We start from the raw sequence: 26,767 nt of genomic DNA on the forward strand, positions 1-26,767 counted from the left end.
AGAGCTCTGCTCAGCAGCCAGCCATGAGCACACTGTCCTGCCCTCCGGGCAGTCACCTATCTTTATACCCATGGTTACGTGTACAATATTTATCATTTTTCCCCAATACCATTTATTCTTATTGCTGGGTGCACTTTTAGTAATGGCCAATCCAAAAGTGCCACCATCACCACAGAAGATGGAGGAGAAGAAGAAGAAGAAGAAGGACAGGACACGCCCCAATTCCTCCATCTTACTTCTCTAAACCCCCCTGTACAGAAATCCTAAACCCTGTGTCTCACCCTCTAATTAACTCATCCCTTCACCATTCACCCCGGTGAAACCCTCCTGTCCTCATACAGGTGTCGTCTCCTGTGTAGGATCAAAGTCCAGCCACCAGACACTTCTGGAACATTCCAGGACTCCCGAGCCCCCCAAGGGTGCTCTCGGTGGCTCGGCACCTCAGGACTCAGATCCTGAGATCCCACAGTCCCACCCCACCCCTGCCCACCCAGGGGCAGCACAGGAGCTTCCCCAGGGCTGTGCCCAGTTGGATGTTGAGCATCTCCAAGGACAGGGATGCCACCACATCTCTGCAAAATTTGTTCTAGTGCCCAACCAACCTCAAAATAAACTTTTTTCTTATTTTAAGTGGCATTTCCAGGTTTTGTGGCCATTGCCTCCTGCCCTGGCATGGGCACCTCAGAGAAGATCCTGGCTCTGTAATCTCTGCTCCCTCCCCTCAGGTCTTTCCCCAGGCAGATTTACATGAGCTTCTCCTGATTTTATCTGGGAGGAGCAGAGCAGCTGTGCCCAGAACTGTGGGGTGGAAGATGCTTTTCTTTGGGATGGGGGAACTTTGTTTGCTGAAAGGTCACCGTGTCCTGAGCAGAGTCACCTCTGCAGCCAGGACTGGGCACTTACGGTCCTGGATGTCCTGAATGGAATGTTCAGGTTTCTCCAGAAACAGCTTTAACCAGCAGGAGAGGGAATGCACCTGCCAGCTCCTGGAGGAATGTGGGATGAAGTAAAAAACATCTGTTCTCTGCTCTCAAATGCCTCAAGTCTGCATTTCACACCTTCCTCAGGAACAAATCGCCAAAGATCCCCTGTCACAGACATATTTTCATTAAAAATCCTTTCCTTAGGATTTTTTCCTTCTGAGAAGCTGAGAGGCCTCAGAAACAAAATGTAAATAATGATTATCTGCTGCTGTGGAATGCAACAGGTGCATCTGTGACTGGTCTCAAGTGGTTGTTTCTAATAATTGGCCAATCATGGCAGAGCTGGCTCTCTCTCTGTCTGAGCCACAGACCTTTGTTATTCTTTCGTTTCTATTCTTAGCCAGCCTTCTAATGAGAATTTTTCTTCTATTCTTTAGTATAGTTTTAATCTAATATATATCATAAAATAATAAAACAAGCCTTCTGAAACATGGAATCAGATTCTCATCTCTTCCCTCATCCTAAGACCCCAGTGAACACCGTCACAATCCCCTTCTGCTTCAGAAACAAATCAAAGATCCCCTTCTGCTGCAGCTCATCAGGAGCCCCTGGGCAAGGCTGGCAGTGCCTTTGGGAGGCTGGCAGTGTTTTTGGGAGGATGGCTGTGGTTTGGGGGGCTGGCTGTGGGTTTGGGGGGCTGGCTGTGGGTTTGGGGGGCTGGCTGTGGTTTTTGGGAGGATGGCTGTTGTTTTTGGGATAGTGGCTGTGGGTTTGGGATAGTGGCTGTGGGTTTGGGAGGCTGGCTGTGGTTTTGGGAGGCTGGCTGTGGGTTTGGGAGGCTGGCTGTGGGTTTGGGAGGCTGGCTGTGGGTTTGGGGGGCTGGCTGTGGGTTTTGGGAGGCTGGCTGTGGGTTTGGGAGGCTGGCTGTGGGTTTGGGAGGCTGGCTGTGGGTTTGGGATAGTGGCTGTGGGTTTGGGAGGCTGGCTGTGGGTTTGGGAGGCTGGCTGTGGGTTTGGGGGGCTGGCTGTGGTTTTGGGAGGCTGGCTGTGGGTTTGGGAGGCTGGCTGTGGTTTTTGGGAGGCTGGCTGGTTTTGGGGGGCTGGCTGTGGGTTTGGGGGGCTGGCTGTGGGTTTTGGGAGGCTGGCTGTGGTTTTGGGGGGCTGGCTGTGGGTTTTGGGGGGCTGGCTGTGGTTTTGGAGGGTGGCTGTGGTTTGGGGGGCTGGCTGTGGGTTTGAGATAGTGGCTGTGGTTTTGGGGGGCTGTGGTTTTTGGGATAGTGGCTGTGGTTTTTGGGGGGCTGGCTGTGGGTTTGGGATAGTGGCTGTGGTTTTGGGAGGATGGCAGTGTTTTTGGGGGGCTGGCTGTGGTTTTTGGGGGGCTGGCTGTGGTTTTGGGGGGCTGGCTGTGGTTTTGGGGGGCTGGCTGTGGGTTTGGAGGGCTGGCTGTGGTTTTGGGATAGTGGCTGTGGTTTTGGGAGGCTGGCTGTGGTTTGGGGGGCTGGCTGTGGTTTGGGGGGCTGGCAGTGTTTTTGGGAGGATGGCTGTGTTTTTGGGAGGCTGGCTGTGGGTTTGGGAGAGTGGCTGTGGGTTTGGGAGGATGGCTGTGGTTTTTGGGAGGCTGGCTGTGGGTTTGGGAGGATGGCTGTGGGTTTGGGAGGATGGCTGTGGGTTTTGGGAGGCTGGCAGTGGTTTTGGGGGGCTGGCTGTGGTTTTGGGAGGATGGCTGTGGGTTTTGAGGGGCTGGCAGTGGTTTTGGGATAGTGGCTGTGGTTTGGGGGGCTGGCTGTGTTTTTGGGGGGCTGGCAGTGGTTTTGGGGGGCTGGCTGTGGGTTTTGGGAGGCTGGCTGTGGGTTTGGGGGGCTGGCTGTGGTTTGGGAGTGTGGCAGTGGTTTTTGGGGGGCTGGCTGTGGGTTTGGGAGGATGGCTGTGGTTTTGGGGGGCTGGCTGTGGTTTTGGGAGGCTGGCTGTGGGTTTGGGGGGCTGGCTGTGGGTTTGGGATAGTGGCTGTGGGTTTGGGAGGCTGGCTGTGGTTTTTGGGAGGCTGGCTGTGGTTTGGGAGGCTGGCTGTGAGTTTGGGAGGATGGCTGTGGTTTTGGGGGGCTGGCTGTGGGTTTGGGAGGGCTGGCTGTGGTTTCGGGAGGCTGGCTGTGGGTTTGGGGGGCTGGCTGTGGGTTTGGGGGGCTGGCTGTGGTTTTGGGGGGCTGGCTGTGGGTTTGGGGGGCTGGCTGTGGGTTTGGGGGGCTGGCAGTGCTCGGGGATGTGCACTCACCGATGACACTGAGCTCGGCGCTGGCGAAGATGACGCCGTGCCTGTTCTCCGCCACGCACTGGTACATCCCCGCGTCCGACAGGCTCACGTTGGCAATGGTCAGAGAGCCCTGCTCCAGCTGCACCCTGCCCTGGGGACAGCAAAACAAACTCCACATCAATGAGAACACCAGCAAAGCCTCCTCAGAACGTGCACCCAGAGGTTGTCCTGCTGTGTTCTGTAGCAAGGAGGACCAAAGGAAGCAGCGGGAACGGGAGGAATCTGCATGCTGCGAGTTATTTGTCTGCCAGCCAAATTTATGTCAGGCTAGAGACTAAATGGTGAAACCAATACAGGGGTTGGTAAATGCAATTTCAATCGGAGGACCTTCCCTTGACCCCTCATTGATTTAATACCCAAAGCATTTAGATTAATATCCCTTTCAAGGAGATAAGCTTGAGGCAAGAAATGCACTTCAGTTCCACAGTGGCACATCACAGCCAAGCCCATCCTCAGAACCATTTCAAACAATGGTATTTCCATGGAATCACAGACTCATTGAGGTTGGCAAAGACCTCCAGGATCACTGTGTCCAACCTTTGACCAAAAACCACCATAGCAACTGAGCTGTAGCACATACAGGTCTTTCCTGGATACCTGTAGGGATGGGGACTCCACATCTCCCTAGGTAAATCCAATGGAGAAATTCACCCTTTCCATGGAGAAATTCCTCCTGATTTCCAACCTGACCCTTGAGGCCATTTTGAGTGTATATGGCAATGCAGGCTGCTAAGACTGGTTGCCATCTCAGCCAGCACAGACAGAAACATTTAAAATCTTCTGCAGTTTACTGAAAACAATGTAAATGCTAATAATTTAATGATCCTTTACTTCATATCAGCCACTAACGTGATTTAAGAACAAGCCCATCTGCCAGTGACCAGCGTGAAGCAACCAGAATTAGTGTGTGGAGTGAAAGACCAGGCTGTCATTTGTCAGCCTGAGGATATGGAGCTTGAGTTATCAATTCTAATAAGTACAGCAAAAGTGTTCCCTCCCTCCCCAGGAGTTTGACTTTTACCAAAAAAAAAATCTAAAATAAAGAGCTATTGGTTTTCTACTCGGCCTTAGGGCAGAAATTTAATGTTTGTGCAATTTTTATCAGGGTTTGATCAAATTGGGGCTGCCATGTTCTTTCACAGTAAGTGAAGGGGAAAAAGTGCTGGCTGCTGTCAAACCAAAGCTTTGGTGACTTGGCTGAGTTTGTGGTTACAGGGTGGGACCACGGGCTGGGTGATGACCCTCCAGGAGAGGCTGGGCACACGTGGGAGGGTGTAATTCCACAGCTCCTGCAGGAGGGACTGGGAACACCATCAAACACCAGCAGGAACCCCGAGGTTTCATTATCACTTGAACTTCACCTAAACATCGTAAATTAAAATAATTACTTTAGGGTGACCATTCTCTGGTGACACATTCTAAACCCATTCAGCCATTCCTTCTTCTTCTGCCCAGCCTTAGGTTTGCACCATGGATCCTTCATTTTGGGGAGGAGAGTTGCGAATGTGGAGCTGTGGTGTGTCCTGCTTGTCCTTGGCAGGAGCAGGGAGGTGCCACCAGGCATGGGAAGGAACAGGGGATGTTCTGTGAGGGTGGGCAGGCCCTGGGCGCTCAGGGTGAAGCTGTGGCTGCCCCTGGATCCCTGGCAGTGCCCAAGGCCAGGCTGGACAAGGCTTGGAGCAGGGGATGGAATGAGACGATCTTGAAGGTCCCTTCCAACCCAAACCATTCCGCGATTCCAGAGCATCCCATCCCAACCCAACCACCCAGAGATCAGCGAGCAGGCAGAGCACCCCAGCACCCCCATTTCCCATCCCCAGCGGTTCCAGCTGTGCCTACCTGTGGCAGCAGGGGCTCCCCGTCCTTGAGCCAGCGGTAGGAGGGCTTGGGGCGGCCGCTGGCGCGGCACTCCCAGGACACGCGCTCCTCGATGGCCACGCGCACGTCGCGGATCTGCTGCGTCCAGCTGGGCTGGGCTGCAGGGAAAGCAAGGAGGGGAGCATGGGGCCTGGAGCAGCGCCTCTGTGCTGCCCAGCAAACCTTCCTTCCCTCAGCAGAGCGTTGGACTGGATCATGTTGGGGTTTCAGCTTTTCTGTTTTCATTTATTTGTGTAGAACTCTAAACCCCACACTCAGTGTGAGCTGCTGCTTTCTCATTTGGGGCAGACACAACAATTCCTCTCCAGCCTGGCAATCAAGGACACCTCACTGCCTCAGGGGCAGAGATGGGAACAAAAGTGAGTTGGGGGAGCAAACTTGGGGTCAATGACTTCATTACCTGGAGCTGGAATTGGCAGATTCACCTCCAATATGCAAATGGACCAAACTTATACAAGCGTGCAAACCCTGACCCATCATCCATTTTTGGGTGTAGCCCCTGGGGGGGCTTTGTCTGCCCAAAATGTATCTGAAGCCCTTCAATAAATAGAACAGCTTTTTATTCCCTTAATTCTTTTTATTCTCTTAATTCTGTCTGGCCTCTGTTTTTAAACAGCCCCACAAAAGCAAGACAAGAACTGCTCAAGATTACTGCTCTTCCTTGAGTCCAGTGCTGCTTTCTGAAGGTGGCACAGGCCAAGATCAAAAGCTACTTTTATTTTATTTGTAGTAAAAAACCTTAAAGAGAAAGAGTAGCTTCAGAAACCCTGCTCATCCTGCACAAACAAAGCAGCAGTTACACACCTGGTCTTTCAAACAGAGACATTTCCCTCCTCAGGGTCTCCATAACCTGGGCTTCAAAGATCTAAAATTCAGACTTCAAAACATGTAATTTAGAACTAGTTCTGCATTGAAATTGAGGTTATTCCAGTAACTCTGCATGGTTACAGGCACTACTGCAGGTCCAGGCTCTCAGTCCTGTATTGATTACAGCCAGATTTCCATGCATTGCCACAGGAAGGAAAAATCTTTGGACCCAATTATTGCATTAATGACACTGAATAAACCTGGAAAGGCCACAAGCAGATATTGGAGACACATTTTGGTAGGATTTGGTGAAAACTAGCGCTGGCAGTTTTCAGCCACTTGTGAGATCTTATTTTTAATTGTGTTTTACATAATTTTATCAGTTTGTTGGCTTTTTTTTCAATAGAGTTTGAGTTTGGCCAGATTCCACTAAATTCCACTAAAATTGCCACATGGTTTTGAAGACCACCCAAAACCTCAGACTTTCTTAAGAGTTACCTCTTGTCCAGATATATCTACAATATACAATACAATCTATATAAGATCTTATCAGTAATAGTATAATATTATATCTATAATACTATTCAGAAAGTCCCAATAAACAATAAAGTTTTGATTTTTTAAATGGGCATTTGCCCTATTTTGACATAAGAGCATCTGACTTAGCAGGATGGTATTACCAGCAGAGGTCTCCAAGAACCTGATTAATACTTTTCCCTGTGTAATCAGATAAAAGAAAAAAAAAAATCAAGATTTCTCAAAGCCAGGTAACAACTTTAAAAATCTCCGTTGGATAGCCATCCAGAGATGGGCTTGAAAGGATAAATTTAAAAATATCACATCAAAATGGCAAATGGGTGCGGTTATATCCAAAATTGGGGTATGTCTGTGATGATGGGATGCTGGAAATCCAAATTTAGGGAATTCAGGTTGTGTTTAACCCCACCCCTGGCACCCTGAATGTGCCCACAAAGCAGAGATGAGGTGGAGAGCTTCCCTCAGCTCCAAGGGAATTAAAAAAAAAATTAAAAATATGAACTGAGCATGCTGGCAATGCAGAAGGGAAAGGAGAAGTGAGTGGTGTTTATTTCTCTGGCTGCCCCTCCTGCCCCTGTAATATTTTAAGCTTGTTTATTGTCTGTATCCAAAGGAAAGGGAAAGCCTTTAAATGCAGGAAGATGAAAGTCAGTTCTGTCATCTGGAGTAAGGACTTGAACAATTCCATCGAGCTGAGCAATTGCAATGGGTTCAGTGGCTCAAGGACATTTGCAAATTACTCATGAATTTACATATTTACTATTCTAACAGCATCTAACTCATCATTTTGAAGGGAATTTTATGATCCCATGAAAGGAGCTCTATAAAACCCACACATATCCATTTGCCTTTTTTATTTTTGCTGCGCTGTTTTACAGATTTCCCACATGAAAACAAAACTAAAAAAAACCACCCAGACAAAACAACTGGAATTAATTTGCAAATCAAGAAAAGCCATGAATGGTAAGCTGTGCTCTATAACCTGAGTGTGTGCTACGGAAAAACAAAGATAACTCCTGTGGAGAGAAAATTCAGAATTCATTCTCATTTTGTACAGACTGCCCAAATAAGGGAAATAATAATTTTCCCCAAAAAGAGAAATAATGATTTTCCTCAAATAAGGGAAATCCTCTCCAAAAGGAATTTTTTGGGGTGGTTTGTGGGTTGTTCATCCCAACTCCTGCCCTGAGTGCTGAGACTAAAACATGCAGTGTTGGAAGGTGCCACCCCAAATTCACATCACCCTTGGGTGCAGCACCCATGAGTCACGGCCTGCATCCCACACCAGTGATTTGAACTGGTTAAAATTCCAAATTCCAAAGCCATTTGTGGTGCAGACAGCTCCAGAGCGAGCAGCACAGATCAAAAAAATCTTCTCAGTGAGGAGCTCTGAGAAAATTCAAAATTCATCCTCATTTCATACAGACTGCTCAAATAAGGGAAATAATAATTTTCCCCAAAAAGAGAAATAATGATTTTCCTCAAATAAGGGAAATCCTCTCCAAAAGGAATTTTTTGGGATGGTTTGTGGGTTGTTCATCCCAACTCCTGCCCTGAGTGCTGAGACTAAAACATGCAGTGTTGGAAGGTGTCACCCCAAATTCACATCACCCTTTGGGGCGGCATCCATGAGTCACGGCCTGCATCCCACACCAGTGATTTGAACAGGTTAAAATTCCAAATTCCAAAGCCTTTTCTGGTTCAGACAGCTCCAGAGTGAGCAGCACAGGTCAAAAAAATCGTCTCAGTGAAAAGCTCTGAGAAAATTCAGAATTCATCCTTATTTCATACTGACTCCCCCAATAAGGGAAATAATAACTTTCCCCAAAAAAGGGACATAATAATTTTCACCAAAAAAGGGAATTTTTCTCCAAAGGGCATTTTTTGGGGTGGTTGGTAGGTTGTTCATCCCAACTCCTGCCCTGAGTGCTGAGACTAAAACATGCAGTGTTGGAAGGTGCCACCCCAAATTCACATCACCCTTTGGGGCAGCACCCATGAGTCACGGCCTGCATTCTCACCAGTGATTTGAACTGGTTAAAATTCCAAATTCCACAGCCCTTTGTGGTGCAGACAGCTCCAGAGCGAGCAGCACAGGTCAGAAGATGATCTCAGTGAGGAGCTCTGAGCTGTTTTTTCAGCAGGAGTTCCTTCTCTGCTGCTCTTTGGGAGTTTTTCTAATTAGGTCAAGCTCTCCTCTCACCAGTTCAGTGCAGAGAGAAGCTCTTGGCTACATCTTGGGGAATACTCAGGGGTTGGCTCAGGCTGCAAATACGTGTGAGCCACCAAAGGAGAGTGGCCACAAGCTAATGGAATTTGACAGGAGCCCACTGGGGATCAGGGCAAGGTAACACGACTCGAGATTTCAGGCTTGATAATTAAAATAATTCAGATAAGGGGATGAAACCACCTCCTCTCCACAATGTTTTCTGGTATAGCAACATTCTCAGAGATAATGACAAGGCTGAATTTGTGGCTGGTCTAGAAAAGAGTCCTTTGGATTGTTTCAGCGGCGCTGACCAAAGAGAAATTATTTTACAGGAGATATTTTGGTCCTGCTTGGTGTACTTAAGATAGTACTGGCCTTGGAAACATCCTGGAGGAAAAATCTGGAAACTGATTAAGAATTCATCTGAGTTGGAAGTAAAATTCATATGCTAAATCTATAAAGTGAAAGAAAAAGCTTAGAGATATAAGCACGACTCTTACATAAGGATTGCTTTAAAGAAAAATCTCCCCCTCCTAGGAGATTTCTGGAGTTTGTACTCAGGGGGACTGAAAAAGGGTGATGAAAACAGTGAGAAAAAAACCCTGTTTACCTTTGATCACATTTCAGTCTTCACCAACACAAAGTGGGACAGTTAAAACCAGGTGAATAGGAAAATATGCCCAAATATATTCTTACTTCTCTAAGACAAAAAAGTCCAGGGGCAGTCTGTCCTTCACTGTAATAAATCAAAAGGCAAAATAGGAACTGGATATCATGTCCTGAAAGATATTTGCAAATGAAATGATGTGGCAGGTGATGATGCATCACCTCACAAATGAGTAGCAAACTCCCAGAAGTAAAGGAGAAATAACGAGAAATAAACCAGAAAAAAACCTGTAGGACTCTGCAATCATCTGTGAGTTCAAAACAACCCAAAAGACTCAAGCAAATGAGGTGCTAATACATATCCAGAATCCAATTCTCAGCTGGTGTGTATTGATTTCAGTGTTCCTAAGCCAATTTCTAGCAGCTGATGACCTGGTGCAGGCTGTGTAATTCATCATTAATGGCAGATGAAAGGCTGAAGGACTTGTCCATTACCATCTCTATTCTAAGGAGATTGAGACTGAGCCCAGGATCAGAGCAGTCTAAAGACCAGAAAGCAAAGTGTAAGAAGTAAAAAAAAAAAACCCAAAACAACCAGATGGGAAAAGCAGATGAGTAATTGGAAATAAAGAGTGCAGCCTCTAATGGGGACACAGCTTCTGTGCACAAACCCCTCAATCCTCATTTGTTTCCTTCCCAAAGATCACAGGAACCAGACCCCAAATTACCACTGCTCCTCTCTCTTCCTTTCCTCCCTCCTGACCTCAAGGACTGCTGGAAATCTCTACGACTCCAAGGTGTGCAAACCCTGCACCAAACCAATCTACTGGAAAGCTCTGCCTAAAAAAAAATAAAAAAAATCTCCATTTGCGAGAGTCTTTGGAAACTCTGCAAGACTGACCCTACTAATCCAGTCTGGAATATTAAACACCAGAGGAAAAGAAACAGAGGAAAAACTGACGAGTTAACCCAGATGATAAAATCCCTTCAGTCATCCCTTCCTCTCATTTACCTCCCGTTCTGCACCATGAGAGGGTTTTCTCCCCAGTTTTGGTGGGCTGTAGGTGTTACAGACACACCACAGGGACCCTGCTCATGGGTTTGGTTATTTTCCATCCTGACACCAAACTGCAGCTGCTCAGGGAGGTGTGGGGTGATCCATGAGGAGCCTTCACATTTCATTTCTATTCGTGTTTCACCCTATTTGTGTTTTTGCTTCTCCTGCTGGAGAGATGTTTCTCCAAGCAACAGTGATAATAACATGAGACTTTTTCTGAATCTCCAAAAATTGGATTTCTCTGGAAGCAGGGTTCCAGCAATCCCTGGGAAAAGGAAAAGCTGATGAGAAACAATTCTGTGCTCTGTGTTCTGGATGCAAGACCTCCCTTAGGCAGCAAAGAATTCAAAACTCAGAGTTACTCCTCCCTGTACTCATTTTACCTGTGTAAAAGGTGACAACAGGGTTTCCTAGTGAGTGATGTGAAATATAATAATAATAATATAGTAAGAGTACAATAATAGTGCACTTGCCCTATGTACAGAAATTTTCTTGTCTTTTTATCAGTCCAGAAACTCACTTTTTCAAACTTTCAGCAAATTATTTGTGATTTAGGACCTAAACTGAGCAGACATAAAACTGCCTGATGTTCACTTGTGCAAATTTCCTTTTCAGACTCTGACCATAAAGAAGAGCATAATCTGATTTACATCTGAGGGTGTTTTACAGAGTGGCACAAAGTGGCTTTTGCCCAAATAGAACACAGGCCCACTGATGAAAGGAGGGCTCTTTTCACTGCAGAATTAAGGAGCCTCACAAATTCCTAGGGAGAAGGATTTAATCTGCAAAGGGCCCCAGCCAATTGAATGGGTTTTGCTGAATATCTCAGAAAATGCTGCACAGAGCTGTAATTAGTGACAGACAAGTCTGTCTGTCTGCTAATGCAGATGCTGCTGTGCTGACACTTTTGGAAAGCATTTGAGCTGCAATTTGTCCCTCCTTTCCTTGCCTTGCCAGAGCAGGAGAGGACGGGAGATGCTGGAGCAACACCGGGGATGCTGAGGCAGCACCTCCATCTGTGCTGGCTCCAGCTGAGCTGCTCTGGAGATTGGATATTCCCAAGCATGGATCTGACTGGAAAGCCAGGGGAAAATCCCATATTTTGTGTCCAAATCCCAGCAAAAAATGTTCTCAGTGGTGGTGCAGCTCCTCAGCCCTCACCTGAGCTGTCACTCCCAGCCCCATTGAGCACATTCATATCACCTCAACCAGCAGCTATTTTTCATATTTTCTGTTATTCAGGTGAAATATTTTGTTGGGCAGGGGGAATCTCAGGACATTGCATTGACTCATCAGAGTCAACACAGGGAAGCAGAGCTGAGGGAGCTCAAACCCAAGGATGAGCAGCCTTGGGGTCACAGATATCAACAAAAGAAGATCGGGCTGAAACAGCATCTAAACTCAGCATGAATTAAACATCAATAATAAATAAGCATCTCCTTGATGCTGGCTTTATGAACAAAAAAGGCAATTTCTTTTTAAATTAGCTGGTTAAGGTAATCTGTTTACTGTACTTCTGCCAGCAAAAAAAAAAATAATTGTTGGCATTGCTGTTTGCTCAGGATATAAATCTTCGCCCTGCGGAGGGTTAGCAAATGTAAAATTTATGAGCAGCCAGATTAAAAATACAATCAGGTCAATGGGAGTGCATCCCAAAACACACAGCTGAGGGTGTGGAGAGCCCTGAGAGAATCTGGAAAAACTGGAGAATCTGGGAGAAGAGAACCTGGGTTCCACTGGGGACCTCACCTGCCTCAGCCATGGGATGCAGCTGGCACAGGAATAAACTGCCAGGCCAGGAAGGCAGCACCTGCTCTTAGAGCTGCTAAAAGGTGGAAAAGAAGAGGCTGTGCAGTGTAATTTGATAGTTCAGGATCAGGGAACGTTCTGAGTTGGAAGAAACCCGCAAGGATCAAGTGGAGCTGTTGGGCCTGCATGGGACAGCCAAGAGGAGCCTTTGGCAGGAATTAACCCGAGGCTGGGACCCAGGGAGAACAGGAGAGCCAGCAGGGAGATGTGTCATTGAGAGCTCCATCAGTCAGGGAGGCAGAAGGGAGCTCTGTAATTGCATTAACAGGACCATGTTTGCACGGGAAGGTCGATCCATCAAGGGGGACTCAGCCCTGGCAGAAGTGTTTGTGGAGCACAGCCTGGTGCAGGGGCTCAGAGCGCAGCAAATGCAGCAAGAATGGCTTTTTCACGTTTAATTAACCTTTTCTGCTGCAACAAAGGTGTCAAACAACTTCAGTGGCACTGATATGCAAAGGGAGGAGAAAATAAACTCTGATACAAGAGTGAAACACAGCAGAAGTCAACCCTCCCTGACAACTTCCAGCAGCACACAGAGAAGCCGACAACGCTGGGTTATCTACAGTGAGCGGGCAAATTTGAATTTCCTTTTCTTCTCTTTTCTTATTTTATGCCATGCACAGAGGCTGCTTTAAACCGGGTTTAAAGAGTGGAGCTGCTGGAGCCTCAGTGTGACCTGCAGAGCACATCAGTGCAGGTGGGCAGCACCTCTGATAACCCAGAGCACCCTGAGCCCCCAATTCTTTGGGCTGCAAGGACCCTAAATCCCATCCATCCATCCATCCATCCATCCATGCATCCATCCATCCATCCCTCCATCCATCATCCATCCATCCATCCATCATCCATCCATCCATGCATCCATCCCTCCATCCATCCATCCATCCATCCATCCCTCCATCCGTCCATCCGTCCATCATCCATCCATCCATCCATGCATCCATCCCTCCATCCGTCCATCCATCCATTCATCATCCATCCATCCATCCATCATCCATCCATCATCCATCCATCCATGCGTCCATCCCTCCATCCGTCCATCCATCCATTCATCATCCATCCATCCATGCATCCATCCCTCCATCCATCCATCCATCCATCCGTCCATCCATCCATCCGTCCATCCATCCATCATCCATCCATCATCCATCCATCATCCATCCATCCATCATCCATCCATCATCCATCCGTCCGTCCATCCATCCGTCCGTCCATCCGTCCATCCGTCCGTCCATCCGTCCATCCGTCCGTCCATCCGTCCATCCATCCGTCCATCCATCCATCCATCCATCCATCCATCCATCCCACCCCTGCCATGGCAGGGACCCCTCCCACTGTCCCAGGTGCTCCAGCCCCAATGCCCAGTCTGGCCTTGGGCACTGCCAGGGATGCAGGGGCAGCCCCAGCTGCTCTGGGCACCTGTGCCAGGGCTGCCCACCCTGATGATAACAAATTTCTTCCTCAAATCCATTCAAACCTGCACCCTTCTGCACCTCCAGAGCGTTTCCCTCTCCAGGCACCAGCCCTGACCTTCCAAAAGCAGCTTGAAACCTCTGCCAGCATTGCAGTTGTATTTCAATTATGAAATAACATTTCTCAACTTAAAAAAAAAAATTATTAAAGAAAAATATGTTATTTTTTCCCAACTATTTACATAAAATTTTACAATAAGTTACTTTCCCCTAAGAAATTTTTCTGCCATGCAAAACTCCAGAGCCCAGAGTACAGAATGGAAGTTGATTTTTTTTTTTTTAAAGATCTATTTTCAGTACTGGCTGCAAAACACAAGTTACCCTAAAAAACCCAACTCGTTCCCTGGAAAATCACCACCCTCAAGACAAGGATGGTATTTTAGTGAATTCTCTGTAAAGCCTGCAGCAGGGGAGGTGCCTGTCTGCCACCTCTCCTGGGGAATTCCTCCTGTCCCAGGGAGGAGATGGATGGAAAGGCTTCCCAGCATGACAGACTGACAGCAGGACACTCCTCTAACAAAAATCCTCGAGATTCTCTGCAGAAATGCCACAATGGGGGTGAAAAGCAGCAGGAGGCACAGCGGCAGCTTTTGTGTAGGATCCAGAGCAGTAAATTCATTACAATAATGAGATTATAACTCGATGTGTGCTATGGTGGGAGTGCTCCAAAGGCTCCATTTACTGCTTTCCAAGAAAGGCAGCTTTGGCTGTGGGTACAGCAAAACTCTACAACTGATGAGTCTTTTAATTTACTCCCCACATGGGGAAAATCAGGAGAAAAACACAGCACAGGAAAAGGAATCTTTAAATCATCTAATTAAAAAAATTAAAACCTGTTCAAATCAACCCCAGATTCTTGCCTTAACATGAAAGATTTCACTTTGTTCTTGCTCTTTCACTCCTTTTTAATGTTTTATCATTTTATATTTCCCTCGATTTTAAAAGGAGAAGTGTTAATTTGAAATGCAAGCCCCAAAAGTTGTGATTTTAAATGAAATGTCTTTCAGAAATCTTTCCAATTTAAAAACTTCCCTACTTTTTAAAAAATACTTACACTACCCACCAAATTCAATTCAGTTTTGCCAGAAGGGTTGGTTCCCAAACTCTTTTTCTGTGGCAAAATTATTATAAATCAAAAACCATTCTCCTCATCATCTCTGGAGTTCAACCCAACCTTCCCTGCTGACAGGAGCTCAGGAACATTTGGGAGAGAAAATCTGAATATTTCCTCTGAACAACATGGGATGGGACCAGGGGAGCAACAAAACCAGGATTTTTTGGATGCTGTGGAGGTCTCTGCACATCTGTTGGGTGTGGAACCTGCAGCTTCCCCTCTCCAAAACATCTCCAACAGATCCTTGGTACCAAACCCAGCCCCCTGTGCCCCTAAATCCCCTCCCTGCAGCTCCCACTCACCTCTACACAGGTAAAGCCACACTTTCAGTTTGCTTTGTGGGCTGTTCCAGCAGAAATTTGGGGATGAGCGCCAGGATCAGAGGGATAAATGCATCCTCTATTTAAGAGAGCAGGCCTAGGAGGCTGGATTTTGGCATTTCCCAGTGCCTGACTCTGGGATTGCAGCAAGGGAAGAGCAGGTGCAGAAAGCCTTTGAGGGGAGAGAGCCCTGCCCTGGCACTGTTAAATCCCAACTCCCCCTGTTCTTCAATCACTGATCCTCCTGAAAGCTGCTCTTAATTGGCAATCAGCAATTAACATTTATCCACAAAAGCTGGGGCAACCCACACACCACAAATCCCAAGCTGTAACACGAGGATGCTCCCCCAGATTTCCCGCTTTGCCCTCCCAGCCACGAGAAGGAAAAAGAGACTTTTCCAAGCACTTCCAGCACGTTTCCATGCCAATGTCCTCCTGGGGATGTGTTTTTGTTCCAGCTGCTCTGATTCTCAATTAATATGCACCATCCAGCCAGGTTTTATTTCAAATTACACCCTTCTTGAGACGCGCCATTCGAAGAGAAAGTCATTTCAAAAAATACCCCCGCAAAATTACGCCCTCACAAAATATTTACTGCAGATTGCACTGCCTGCAATAAGGCAGCCTGCTCACCATAAAATGTCAGCTGTCCTCGTGCCACGTTCTTGCCCCTGACATTTTCAGCCACGCACTCGTAGAGCCCGGCGTCCTCCTGCTGGAAGTTGGGGATCTCCAGGAGCCCGCTGGAGCGGTGCCTGCGCGCCTTCCTGGGCAGCTGCTTCCCGTCCGCCCTCCTCCAGCTGATGGTGGGCACGGGGCTGAGAGAGGGAAAGAGATAACACTGCCAGAGGAAGCCATGGTCACACTGAGGTGTTGGGGATTTTTTGGAGGTTTGATAGTAAAAGGTTGTAAAATCATAAAATTCAAGGAATTAGAAAGAAGCTGGACTTAGCGGTGCCTGCACACCTTCCTGGGCAGCTGCTTCCCATCCGCCCTCCTCCAGCTGATGGTGGGCACAGGGCTGAGGGAGGGAAAAAAGGCAAGATAACACTGCCAGGGGAAGCCATGGTCATTGTGAAGTGTTGGGGAGTTTTTGCAGGTTTGATAGTAAAAGGTTTTGAAATCACAAAATTTGGGGAATTAGAAAGAAGCTGGACTTAGCGGTGCCTGCACACCTTCCTGGGCAGCTGCTTCCCATCCGCCCTCCTCCAGCTGATGGTGGGCACGGGGCTGAGGGAGGGAAAGAGAGCAAGATAACACTGCCAGAGGAAGCCATGGTCGCAGTGGGATGCTGGGGATTTTTTGCAGATTTGATAGTAAAAGGTTGTAAAATCATAAAATTTGGGGAATTAGAAGCCAGACTTAGCGGTGCCTGCGCACTTTCCTGGGCAGCTGCTTCCCATCCGCCCTCCTCCAGCTGATGGTGGGCACGGGGCTGAGGGAGGGAAAGAGATAACACTGCCAGAGGAAGCCATGCTCACACTGAGGTGTTGGGGATTTTTTTCAGGTTTGATAGTAAAAGGTTTTAGAATCATAAAATTCGGGGAATTAGAAAGAAGCTGGACTTAGTGGGGCCCTGGAAAAATGTTAAAAATAGACTCTGAAAATGTTAGGCTTTGTGTTTGCCAGATCATGTGAAATTGCACCTGCGTAAGCAGTATATGATAAATGTTATAATTCTTAGATGTGATGATTGTTCAGTAATTAAATATAATTATTGTTTAATCATAAGAAGAATCATGAGAAACTATGTTAGAAGTTTGAGGGGGACCACGAGGAGCCCGTGCTTGGATGAAATCTATGTATACCATAGAACAATATAAGTTTAATAATGAAAATGAAAATTATATAATGATAGAATATAAAAACATGTTCATCCTGAACCCATGTCGGGGTCAGACTTCGGTTTGTACCCCTGTGTCCTGGCATCAGAGAATATAGGGAAGATAAAAAGGTAAAACCAAAAGGGTAGTAGAGAATATATGAAGAAAAAAAAGGTAAAAACCAAAACAGCATGAGAGAATAAAGAGAAGATAAAAAGGCAGTGAGGGGCCTGGCACAGGGTCCACAGGGGATTTTGTTATGGGTGGGTTATGTGGAACATAAGTGTAAATGTGAATTTATAATTGATTTTATGCTAATCTGATACATATATTCTTCCCTGAAACATTAAAGGGGAGGTGGGGCTATGCAGTGCAATAGTTTAAATGATTATGGCTGTCACTCACAATTATTCAATCTGTTGTATATGAACAGATTTTATAAACAGGTTTTATTATGGGTGGGTTATGTGGAACATAAATGTAAATGTCTTTATCACGGTGTCTAAGCAGGAGATGTTTTATTATTAAAATGCTGTTTTGGCCCAGTTGAATCTGGGGTAAAAACCTATCCATTTTAAGGTGGGCAGGCCCTGGAAGGGGTTGCCCAGAGAAGCTGTGGCTGCTCTAAAAGTGTCCAAAAGACAGGGCCTGGAGCAGCCTGGGATGGTGGGAGGCGTCCCTGCCCATGGCACTGGATGGGATTCAAGGTCCCTTCCAACCCAAACCATCCATTTTGTGACGATTTTCCTGCCATTTCCCTACATTTTGGAAGTTTTGCCAGTGTTTACTGCAGGAACAAGAGTGCCCAAGCCCTGTGGCTGCTCTGAAAACTGGCCACAGGTAACTCCTGCTGAGGGAAGTGGGTCATTAGGAACAGCTGCAAACCCCACAAACGTGAGGAGCTGCAGGAATAATAATTAATAACAATAATGGATCCAAACTTACTTGCCCAAGGCAAAGCACTCCAGTTTCACCGTGGTTCCCTTCGCAGATGGAACAGTTTCTGGGAACTGCACTTCTATTTTGGGCTCGTACTCTCCCATCACCCCTGGGAACATAAAGGAGATGCTAAGGCTTGGTTGAGTTTCAGCAGTAAACTCACAAGCGTTCCCGTGCTAGCACAGAGCTGTTCTATACATCATTACTTGCCCAATTAATCCATTCATTTTAAACATGGCTTGTTCCTAACAGCCATGGAGTGTGGGCTCTTTTCCCATTTACTGCCAGAGGAGAAGCTGAACCAACTCTTCACACCATCTGCCAAAGATTAAATTCTCTTCGTGGCTCTGTTACTTTTTGCTTTTGAATATGCAGGATTTTTGCAGGTAACTCGTGAAATAAGGGGAGCAGTAATCAGGGAGGTTCAGCATCTTCTAGAATTGAAACGTGGAACAAGCAGCCATTAGGAAAAAAGTTTGAAAATCCCTGGAGTTAACAGAGATATTTCTATTAACTTCCAGGACTTCAATGCACAGAGATCTTCTACTCCTCGGGTAATTTCTTTATTTTTTACTGCCCCAGTAAATCACGGAGCGTGGCAGCCTCTTTATGAAATTGTGTTTAAAAATTTGTGCACATAAAAAGGCCATTATACCCCTGACAAATGGCTCCATTTCCAGCCACTGCACTGTCTTAAACCCAGCACATATAATTCCACCAATAGTGATTATCAGCTAATTGATGATTGCAGTTCCAATCTCAGGAGTGCAGCACTTGCTGGACGGTGGCCAAGGCAGGAGAGGAGCTGGGTCAGCCCTGGAGAATCCCAAAAACACAGAAATGAGCCTGCAGTGACACTGGGGCACGTCAGAGCTGCTGAGGTTGGCCTGTGATTGCTGACTGCTCTTGCTTTTCACACTGGATGCAGGAATATCCTGGTTTTTCCTTTAGTTTTCCAGTGATGAAGCTGGAAATGCTGAGTGTGAGCTGACACCACTCCACCTCTGCTTGCTGACCTGTTCTGATGCAAGAGCAGGTTGTGTCATCTTCCAGCACAGTAATTGCAAATAAATGTTCAACAAAGCAGCTCCTGCACAGCCTCAGTTGTCAAAATTAAATGCATTTATTAAAAATATGGATACTCTCCCCATATTCCTGCCCTGCCTGGTACACAAAACAGGAAATCTGGGATTCCCTGGTGACATTCCAGCATTTACAAACCATACAAACATAATTATGTGGCATGTCACTCATTAGCCCTCTGCATGTTAACACTGCACCCTCCAAAAGCTCAAAATCCTGTTTTCCCAATTGGGACCTGCCAAATCTTTGCACTCTTGCCTAAATGTCTCCAAAATCTCTGCTGAATATTTGCTGGGTGAGCTTCAATCAAGCCAAAAACTGCCCCGTGGTCTCCGAAGCAGCAGCTGATAGAACTTGTGGAGATATTTTCCTCCTTCTCTTCACTCACTTTTTATTTATTCCCATTTCTTTGCCTTGGGCTGGGCTTGGAGGGCTGAAATTCCAGGGGGATAAAACCCCAGTGGGGTGGGAATGTTTCCCTGGGGCTGTGGGACAGCAAGTACAGCCACCACCCCATTGAGCCCTGCAGCTCTGCCCTCTCCCAGCCTCACTGAGAACTCCAACCACTGAAAAATCAGGATTTGCACCAGGAAAAATCAGGATTTGCACCAGGAAAAATCAGGATTTGCACCTGGCAAAACCACACGGCTCCTGCTGCAATGACACCCTGCCTATCTCCATGGATTTATACAGGGTATGAAGTGAGTCCTGCTGTCTGCTCTCTATAGCAGCAACATCAGAGCAGTTGAGACATCTCCATCCTGAATCCAAGACCATTTCCATGCAGAAAATCCTCATTTTCCCTGCTGTTCCTGGGTGATTGAACATCTGACTTAGCTGTGCAGGTGGCAGGGATGGAGGAGGAAATAAAGCACCAAACAGAGCCTGGTTTGTGGCTTGGAGAGCCCTCCCAGCGTCAGGGCACATCAGATGTTCCATGTGTTGGCATTTCAGAGGCTTTTGTGCCTTTCTTCCAGTTTCAAAGCTTAAAAATTTTTTTTTTGAGCTGAAAGTCCCAGGAATTCAGGAGGAGGCTAATTTGTCTGAGGATTTGCTATGCATTTCCTGACAACACCTGTGAAATGTTGCAGCTTAATTGGCCCATACAGCTGCTGCTGTTGGCAATTTCATTCCAGGACTATTTTGGTCCTTTCCCACTGTTACTGTTTCAATCCTGGTATGGCAAATCCCACATTTTAAAGAGAAATAAGGAAGCAGCAGCTCTCAACACTTGGATGATCCCAGCAACAATTCCTGTCCCATCAGCTTAAAGCCATTTCCCCTTGTTCTACCACTGCACACCCTTGTACCAAGTCCCTCTCCACATCTTCCAGTAGAGATTGCAAAAAAAAAAAAAAAAATCCTACTATTGGAATATTAAAAAATATTATTTCAGCACTGCAATCGTCAGCATGAGGCACATTTAACCATTTCTCTTTGCCATCCATGCCAGGCTCACTGTGGACTCAGAGGGACAGATTTGCTGCGCTGTATTTATGGGAACACAGAATTCCCTGAAAGGGAGGGCAGATATGGAGCAGAGCTGGAAAAGCAGCACCTCCACCCCTCCCAGTGCAGCTGGGACAATTCCTCACCACCAGCAGCATTTCCCACTCCATCCACAGGGATTCTGTCAACCTGACAGGCAGGAGGCCGCAGCAAGGAGCCTGCGTTTTCCAAGCAAGGAATTTTTATCAAATCCCACAAGGTGACAGTGGATCTTCTTGCAGAAGTTGCTAGCATTGCATTTCTATTCCTGGAACAAATGCCCCAACTGTTAGCCTTTAAACAGAGACATTTTAATTAATTTTAATTGGAAATTAACATGCAAATGTATTTTTCTTATCTGCTCCAAAATGATGACGATACAGATCAATTGTCTGTATAAATTTAGAAATCCTCTTTTGCTTTCTTCTCCCCTTTTTTGTATTATTCCACAGACCACTAATAATAGCACTAATTCTGCTGGGAAACACAGGCTGAGCTAACAGTTACCGAAAAAAACAAAGTGCCTTTGTTCACTTTGGGGCTGCATAAAATGAGAAAAACTGCTATGTCCAGACTCTAAAATCTATTTTGTTTCCTGTCTTTGGCCAACTCCCACTGGGTTTTTCTTTTGTAATTACTGCCTGACTCTCAGAATCACTCTAGCAGTGTGTCTAGCAGACTCGACCTCACTGAAAAACTGTGAGAGGGGAAAAACCCTTCACTCCATGTCCTGGATTGCCAAGCAAATTGTATTCTGTTTGCCATGTGTATGGCAGCTGTCTTCTGTTCAGTGGGCAGTTTTCCTTATCTCTCCCACACCCACTCCTCCCTCTGGGGAGACACCTGCTGATAACAGCTATGGAATGTCCCTGCATGGCTGATAAGAGCTACAGCATCCCATTGGGAGATGCTCCGCCCAGAGGGAGGAGCCAAGCATTCCTACCCGGATATAATCTGGAGATTCTGGAACACCAGCCAAGCATTCCTACCCGGATATAATCTGGAGATTCTGGAGCACCAGCCAAGCATTCCTACCTGGATATAATCTGGAGATTCTGGAACACCAGCCAAGCATTCCTGCCTGGATATAATCTGGAGATTCTGGAACACCAGCCAAGCATTCCTGCCTGGATATAATCTGGAGATTCTGGAACACCAGCCAAGCATTCCTGCCTGGATATAATCTGGAGATTCTGGAGCACCAGCACGGCTTCTCCACTGGATTTCCCAGAGGAGCAGCAGCTGCCTCTGCCCCTGGATCTGCAGAGGCAGAGACTGCACCTTTCTCCAGGATCCTGCTCCAGCAGAACCAGCCCTGACACTGCAGGAGGGCTGAGCCACAATTCCAATGGCACTGCTGCCAACAGCCCGACCCACAGGGTGTCAGGTTGGGTTCTGACTCTGGCAGTGTTGTTTTGGTTTACTGCATCATCTATTTTATCTTTTTATTTTCTTCCCTAATAAAGCACTGTTAGTCCTGCTCCCATATTTTTGCCTGAGAACCCCTTAATTTCAAATTTATAGCAATTCAGAGGGAGGGGGTTTACATTTTCCATTTCAGGGGAGGCTCCTGCCTTCCTTAGCGGACACCTATCCTTCCAAAACCCAAGACACTCCAACAGAAACACTTCAGCCAATTCTGACTTTCTGGGTCAGACACCTGCCTTTTCAAACCAAGACACTCCAACAGAAACACTTCAGACAATTCTGACTTTCTGGGTCAGACACCTGCCTTTTCAAACCAAGACACTCCAACATTTCAGCCAGTTCTGACTTTCTGGGTCAGACACCTGCCTTTTAAAACCAAGACACTCCAACATTTCAGCCAATTTTTACTTTCTGGGCAACATTCACCCACGAAAACCCAACAAAGCCCCCCAGGGCAGCTGGGGAGGGTCCTACCGTCATTCCTGAGCACGAGGGGCGTGGGAGGCCCCAGGACCTTGCTGTTGGTCACGGTGTTGGTCACCACGCAGGTGTAGTTGCCCACGTCCGAGGTCTCCACCTTGGCGATGTAGAGGTTCCCGGTCTCCTGTGACACGAAGCGCCGGTTGTCCTGGTGCACAAAGGTGGGGTACTCGTTGAAGATCCAGGCATAGGTCAGCTCTGCAAGCACAAGGGACACGCTGTGAGCAGGGAAAAATGCGACAGCACGGCCCAAGGAATGAGCCCCATGGCTGCTGATGGCCTGGTGGTTTTTACTTTTTTATCTTCTCTATGTTCCCGAGGCCATTTTGGTTTTTACCTTTTTATCTTCTCTATATTCTCTGATGCCATCTTGGTTTTCACCCTTTTATCTTTTCTATATTTTCTGATGCTGCTTTGGTTTACCTTCTTTTACTGTTTTACCTTCTTTTCTCTTATCTATTCTCTGATATATATGTTTGGTTTTTGGTTTGGTTTTTTTATATGCTCTGTTTTGGTTTTTACCTTTTTGCTCTCATATATTCCCTGATATATATATTTGGGGTTTGGTTTGGTTTTTTTATACGAACTGTTTTGGTTTCTACCTTCTTATCTTCTCTACATTCCCTGAGGCCATTTTGGTTTTTACCTTTTTTCCTTCATATATTCTCTCTTTTACCTTTTTATCTTCTCTATATTCTCTGATGCCATTTTGGTTTTTACCTTTTCTTCTTTCACATATTCTCTGTATTCTCTACACAAATATTTGTAGTTTTTTATCATAGCTTAGCTTCAACGCTTTCCTAGGCAGAAAGACAAAACAAATTCCAGGATCCCTGTGCTGTCCTGGCTCTCCTTACAAACCAAGGCTGAAAATGGCTTTTTGAGACAAATTTTTGTGAACAGGGCCTGGATCTCATCTGAGGGGAGAGAATTTAGAAGGTACCAGAACTGGGGGGATTAATTCATCAGGCAGGCTCCTAATTGGGGCGTTCTTGTCAGATATGCTAATTTGCAGCATCTATAAAAATTGTACAGAAAGCGTGAGCATCCTCAGCCTTTTCCACCCGCAGAATTTGTGCACTCAAGGTGCCCCTTTTATCACCCTAACTATGTCTGGCTCATATTTTTAGGACAAGAGAAAAAGGCATCACTCCAAATGCAAATTTCCAGCTGTGGCATTTCCACTTCAACACATGGATCTGATATTCCTGCTACTCCTTCCACTTCATCCAGAATAAAATGCATTTCACAGGAATTTCACCTTTTTGTTGTGAACACTCCAGCCTGCCCATAGCTTTGCTTTCATCCTCCCTAATTAATTTTTTTCCCCCCTCAAAGCCAGTTGTGAGGAGGATCTGCCGAGTTGTGTTATCACCCACTGGATGCTTTATTCCTCAGGAATTTCTGAATCAGCAGAAAACTGAACACTAAATTAAGCAGCTGTAATCTACTCTGTGACTAATTAGACAGGGCTCTGTGTTTTATAAGGCGTCTTTTGGAAGTTATTTGAGCCATAAAGAAGAAGTGAGAGACGTTGCAGAGGCTGTGAGTGAGGTTAATGCAGTCTAACCCTGTTATATCTGCCTGAGCCAAATGCCCAAACACACTCCAAGAGCCTGAAGTGGATACAAGACTGCTGCAGTTTTCTAAGGGAACACTAATTATACTAAAAATCACATTCTTGTTTTAATACTCTAATGAGTCATGGCTGTAATTGACCTCAGCTACCATTAGGTACTTTGGAAAATACATTCGGCCCTCATGTCCCACTGTTCCCAGCCAGGAGAGGCTGAGTGCAGCCTTTTGGCCTTTATTTATTTATTTGTAACAACAGGACTCGAAAATGGCTGCTTAGACTGCTAGAAAGGTATGATAATTCTGTTTATGAGGGAACATCTAATCATCATATTTACACATGTGCATCTCATTAGAAGGAACCTCATGCTGATGTCAAGAGGATACTCAGAGCAAACAAGGTACCACTTCCCAGCCAGCTTATTATTTCCTGCAAGTAGTTAAGTTTGTTGGTTGTTTTTTTATTTAAATTTACTCTTGGTGAACAATTATCTTGCTCCTCCAGAAGCAGCAGCACCAGGCAAATAAACATCCCTGCCCTGGGATGCACAGAGGTGCTGAAATTGGAGTGACTCTTCACTCCAAGGTTTCCACCAGAGCCCCCTGAGCTCTGCAATTCACAGAAAGTGGAAATGGTGACCTGAGCACAGGAAAACAGCGGGGAGGGAATTTCTGGATCAATCCCTGTCCCTCCCATCCTCTCCCAGGAGGTCTCACAGGTATAATTACACCCCAGAAAGGGCTCCTGCTTTCCTCTGCGAGCCAATATCACTTTAATTGCTAAAACCCTTCTAATTTCCAGGTTAAATATTTTCATTGTAGTCTGTGGTTCTGTGCTTGTGGGCTAATGATGCCTTTGGCTGAAGGAGTTCTCATCTCCTTGCTGGTGAGAGCCACTGAGAGCCCTTGTGCCGGCATTTTCAAGGCTTTCCTGCCCTATCATCATTGCAGGAGCTTTTCCTGGGCTCTGGTTCAGTTAAAAAGTCTGGGATAATTCTGTCACTGGAGCGGAGGGCCAGGCTGGGAGCCCTGGGCAGGCAGGGCAGAGGAGGCTGGGCAAGGGGAGGAGATCTGATCACAGACAGAACAAATGATGAGCTGGGATCCCTCCAAAATGAGGAACCCAGTGCAGGGGGGGATTAAAGGAGACCAAATTCTAGAGGGCAGAATATTGAAATGCCCCCAAAGCCACCTTGAAACTCTGTTAATTTGGTCACATAAAAGTGAGGAACACAGTAAAGATCTGAAGGTGCAGCTCTGCCTTCCTATCAATGCCAGAGAGATCCAGCTGCCCCAATGACACAGAACTGGACATTAGGAGCAGTCTATTATTGCTATATAAAATTTAAAGATATTTAAAATAGATTACAATATAATATTTAAGGGCTGGAAGTCCTGGGTAAGCAGGCATAGGAGTCTGGGCAAGAGGAGCAGATCTGATCACAGACAGAACAAATGATGAGCTGGGATGTCTCCAAAATGAGGAACCCAGTGCAGGGGGGACTGAAGGAGACCAAATTCTAGAGGGAAAAACATTGGAATCCCCCCAAAGCCACCTTGAAACTCTGTTAATTTGGAGCACTCTAAGATCTGAAGGTGCAGCTGTGCCTTCCTATTAATGCCAGAGAGATCCAGCTGCCCAAATGACACAGAATGACATTAGGAGCAGTCCATTATTGCCATATAAAATTTAAAACTGGCTTTTCTTTCTCTCTCCCTGTCCCAAACCCCATGGGACTGACGGAGCCCAGGGAGCAGCGCAGGCTGGAGCATCTCAGAGTGCTCGTGCTTGTGCAGCAGCATGTAAATAAACACTCCCTCCCAGAGCCTTGGATTTCCTGAGAGATCCCTGTGCAATATTTATGGCTCCTCCTTTTGATAAGGTCTGCCTCTCTAATTGCTCTGCAGCTGACAGGCAGCTCACAGCCCACAGGTGTGTACAATTTGTACCTCCTGAGCAAAGACACTGCAAACACAGCCTGGGCTGGCTCTGGCTGGTGGGAAGGTTTCCCAAAGTCACCAACACGGAGCCTTGGAGCACAAGGAACCAGCAGTGAGGGGCAATCTGCGCTTCTCCAATCCCACACGAGCCTCTGATTCCTTAAAGAACACACTACAAACTTCTCCTGTCTAATTTGGGGCCCTTTCCATGTGATTTTTGCCTGTTTTCCCACATTTGCATTTCCCCTTTAAAGCGGATCTGTCATTAATTGTTGGGAATTTAGCTGCTAGAAAATGGAAAAGTACAAAACCATGGCTAATTCCAAGTCCGGCACCTGCAAGATAACAGTGTCCTTGGGCCTAGCTGTGGTGGGATAACAAACAGTGAAAGAGGCATGAGAAAAGAGACATGTAACCCCTAAGGAATGAGGAAGAGTTCATGGCATAGTTTAACCAATAGATTGCTTGGCTTACAGAATATTCATAAGCTTATTACTCGCTGTATAAGTGTCTGATGCTCTCTTCAATAAACGGAATTTGCTTATCACTCATATTGAGTGTCTGAGTCTCCCCTCACCGACAAATGGCTCGGCCCCGACAAAGGCCCACATTTTTTCTCTGTGACAATTAATCTCCATAATCTACAGTTTACAAATTGGGTGCAATTTCCACAGTGTTGGGATTTGTTACCTTCAACTCACTTCTCCTGTCTGGAGTGCCAGGATACATTGCAGTCATGAGAAAAAGTTCTGACTACTGGCACCTGCCATTTGCCTCTCACAAACCTCTCAAATCTTGCCCCACACTTCACATTTTGTTTTCATGCAAAGGATTTTCACACCTGTAACGCTTCTCTCTCTACTTCTAAGTTATGTTCTCTACTTTCCTCCCCCAGATTCTTTTTGCTGCAGGTACCTGTTTCTGAGCTCTTTCAACCTTGTTTTACTCCAATTTAGTTTTGGAGTTTTGGT

At 46.4% G+C, this 26,767-nt stretch overlaps 1 protein-coding gene across 6 annotated transcripts in view; it reads right to left on the minus strand.

Annotated features, from left to right (window-relative positions):
• LOC102064532 (contactin-4) overlaps positions 1-26,767 on the minus strand; it is a 275,228-nt gene that overhangs the window by 50,684 nt on the left and 197,777 nt on the right. For 3 of the 6 annotated variants that reach the window (XM_074550309.1, XM_074550310.1, XM_074550305.1), the window contains exons 7-11: positions 22,275-22,478; positions 17,808-17,910; positions 15,673-15,857; positions 5,070-5,206; positions 3,192-3,321 (exon numbers count right to left, since the gene is read on the minus strand). In XM_074550309.1, coding sequence (XP_074406410.1) covers positions 3,192-3,321; positions 5,070-5,206; positions 15,673-15,857; positions 17,808-17,910; positions 22,275-22,478 — 759 coding nt within the window. Of the gene's footprint in view, positions 1-3,191; positions 3,322-5,069; positions 5,207-15,672; positions 15,858-16,005; positions 16,061-16,214; positions 16,270-16,419; positions 16,475-17,807; positions 17,911-22,274; positions 22,479-26,767 lie in introns of all 6 variants that reach the window. The other 3 variants (XM_074550308.1, XM_074550306.1, XM_074550307.1) reach the window with 3 other exon arrangements.

The sequence above is a fragment of the Zonotrichia albicollis genome, chromosome 12 (assembly GCF_047830755.1).
Source record: "Zonotrichia albicollis isolate bZonAlb1 chromosome 12, bZonAlb1.hap1, whole genome shotgun sequence".
Taxonomy (NCBI): Eukaryota; Metazoa; Chordata; class Aves; order Passeriformes; family Passerellidae; genus Zonotrichia; species Zonotrichia albicollis.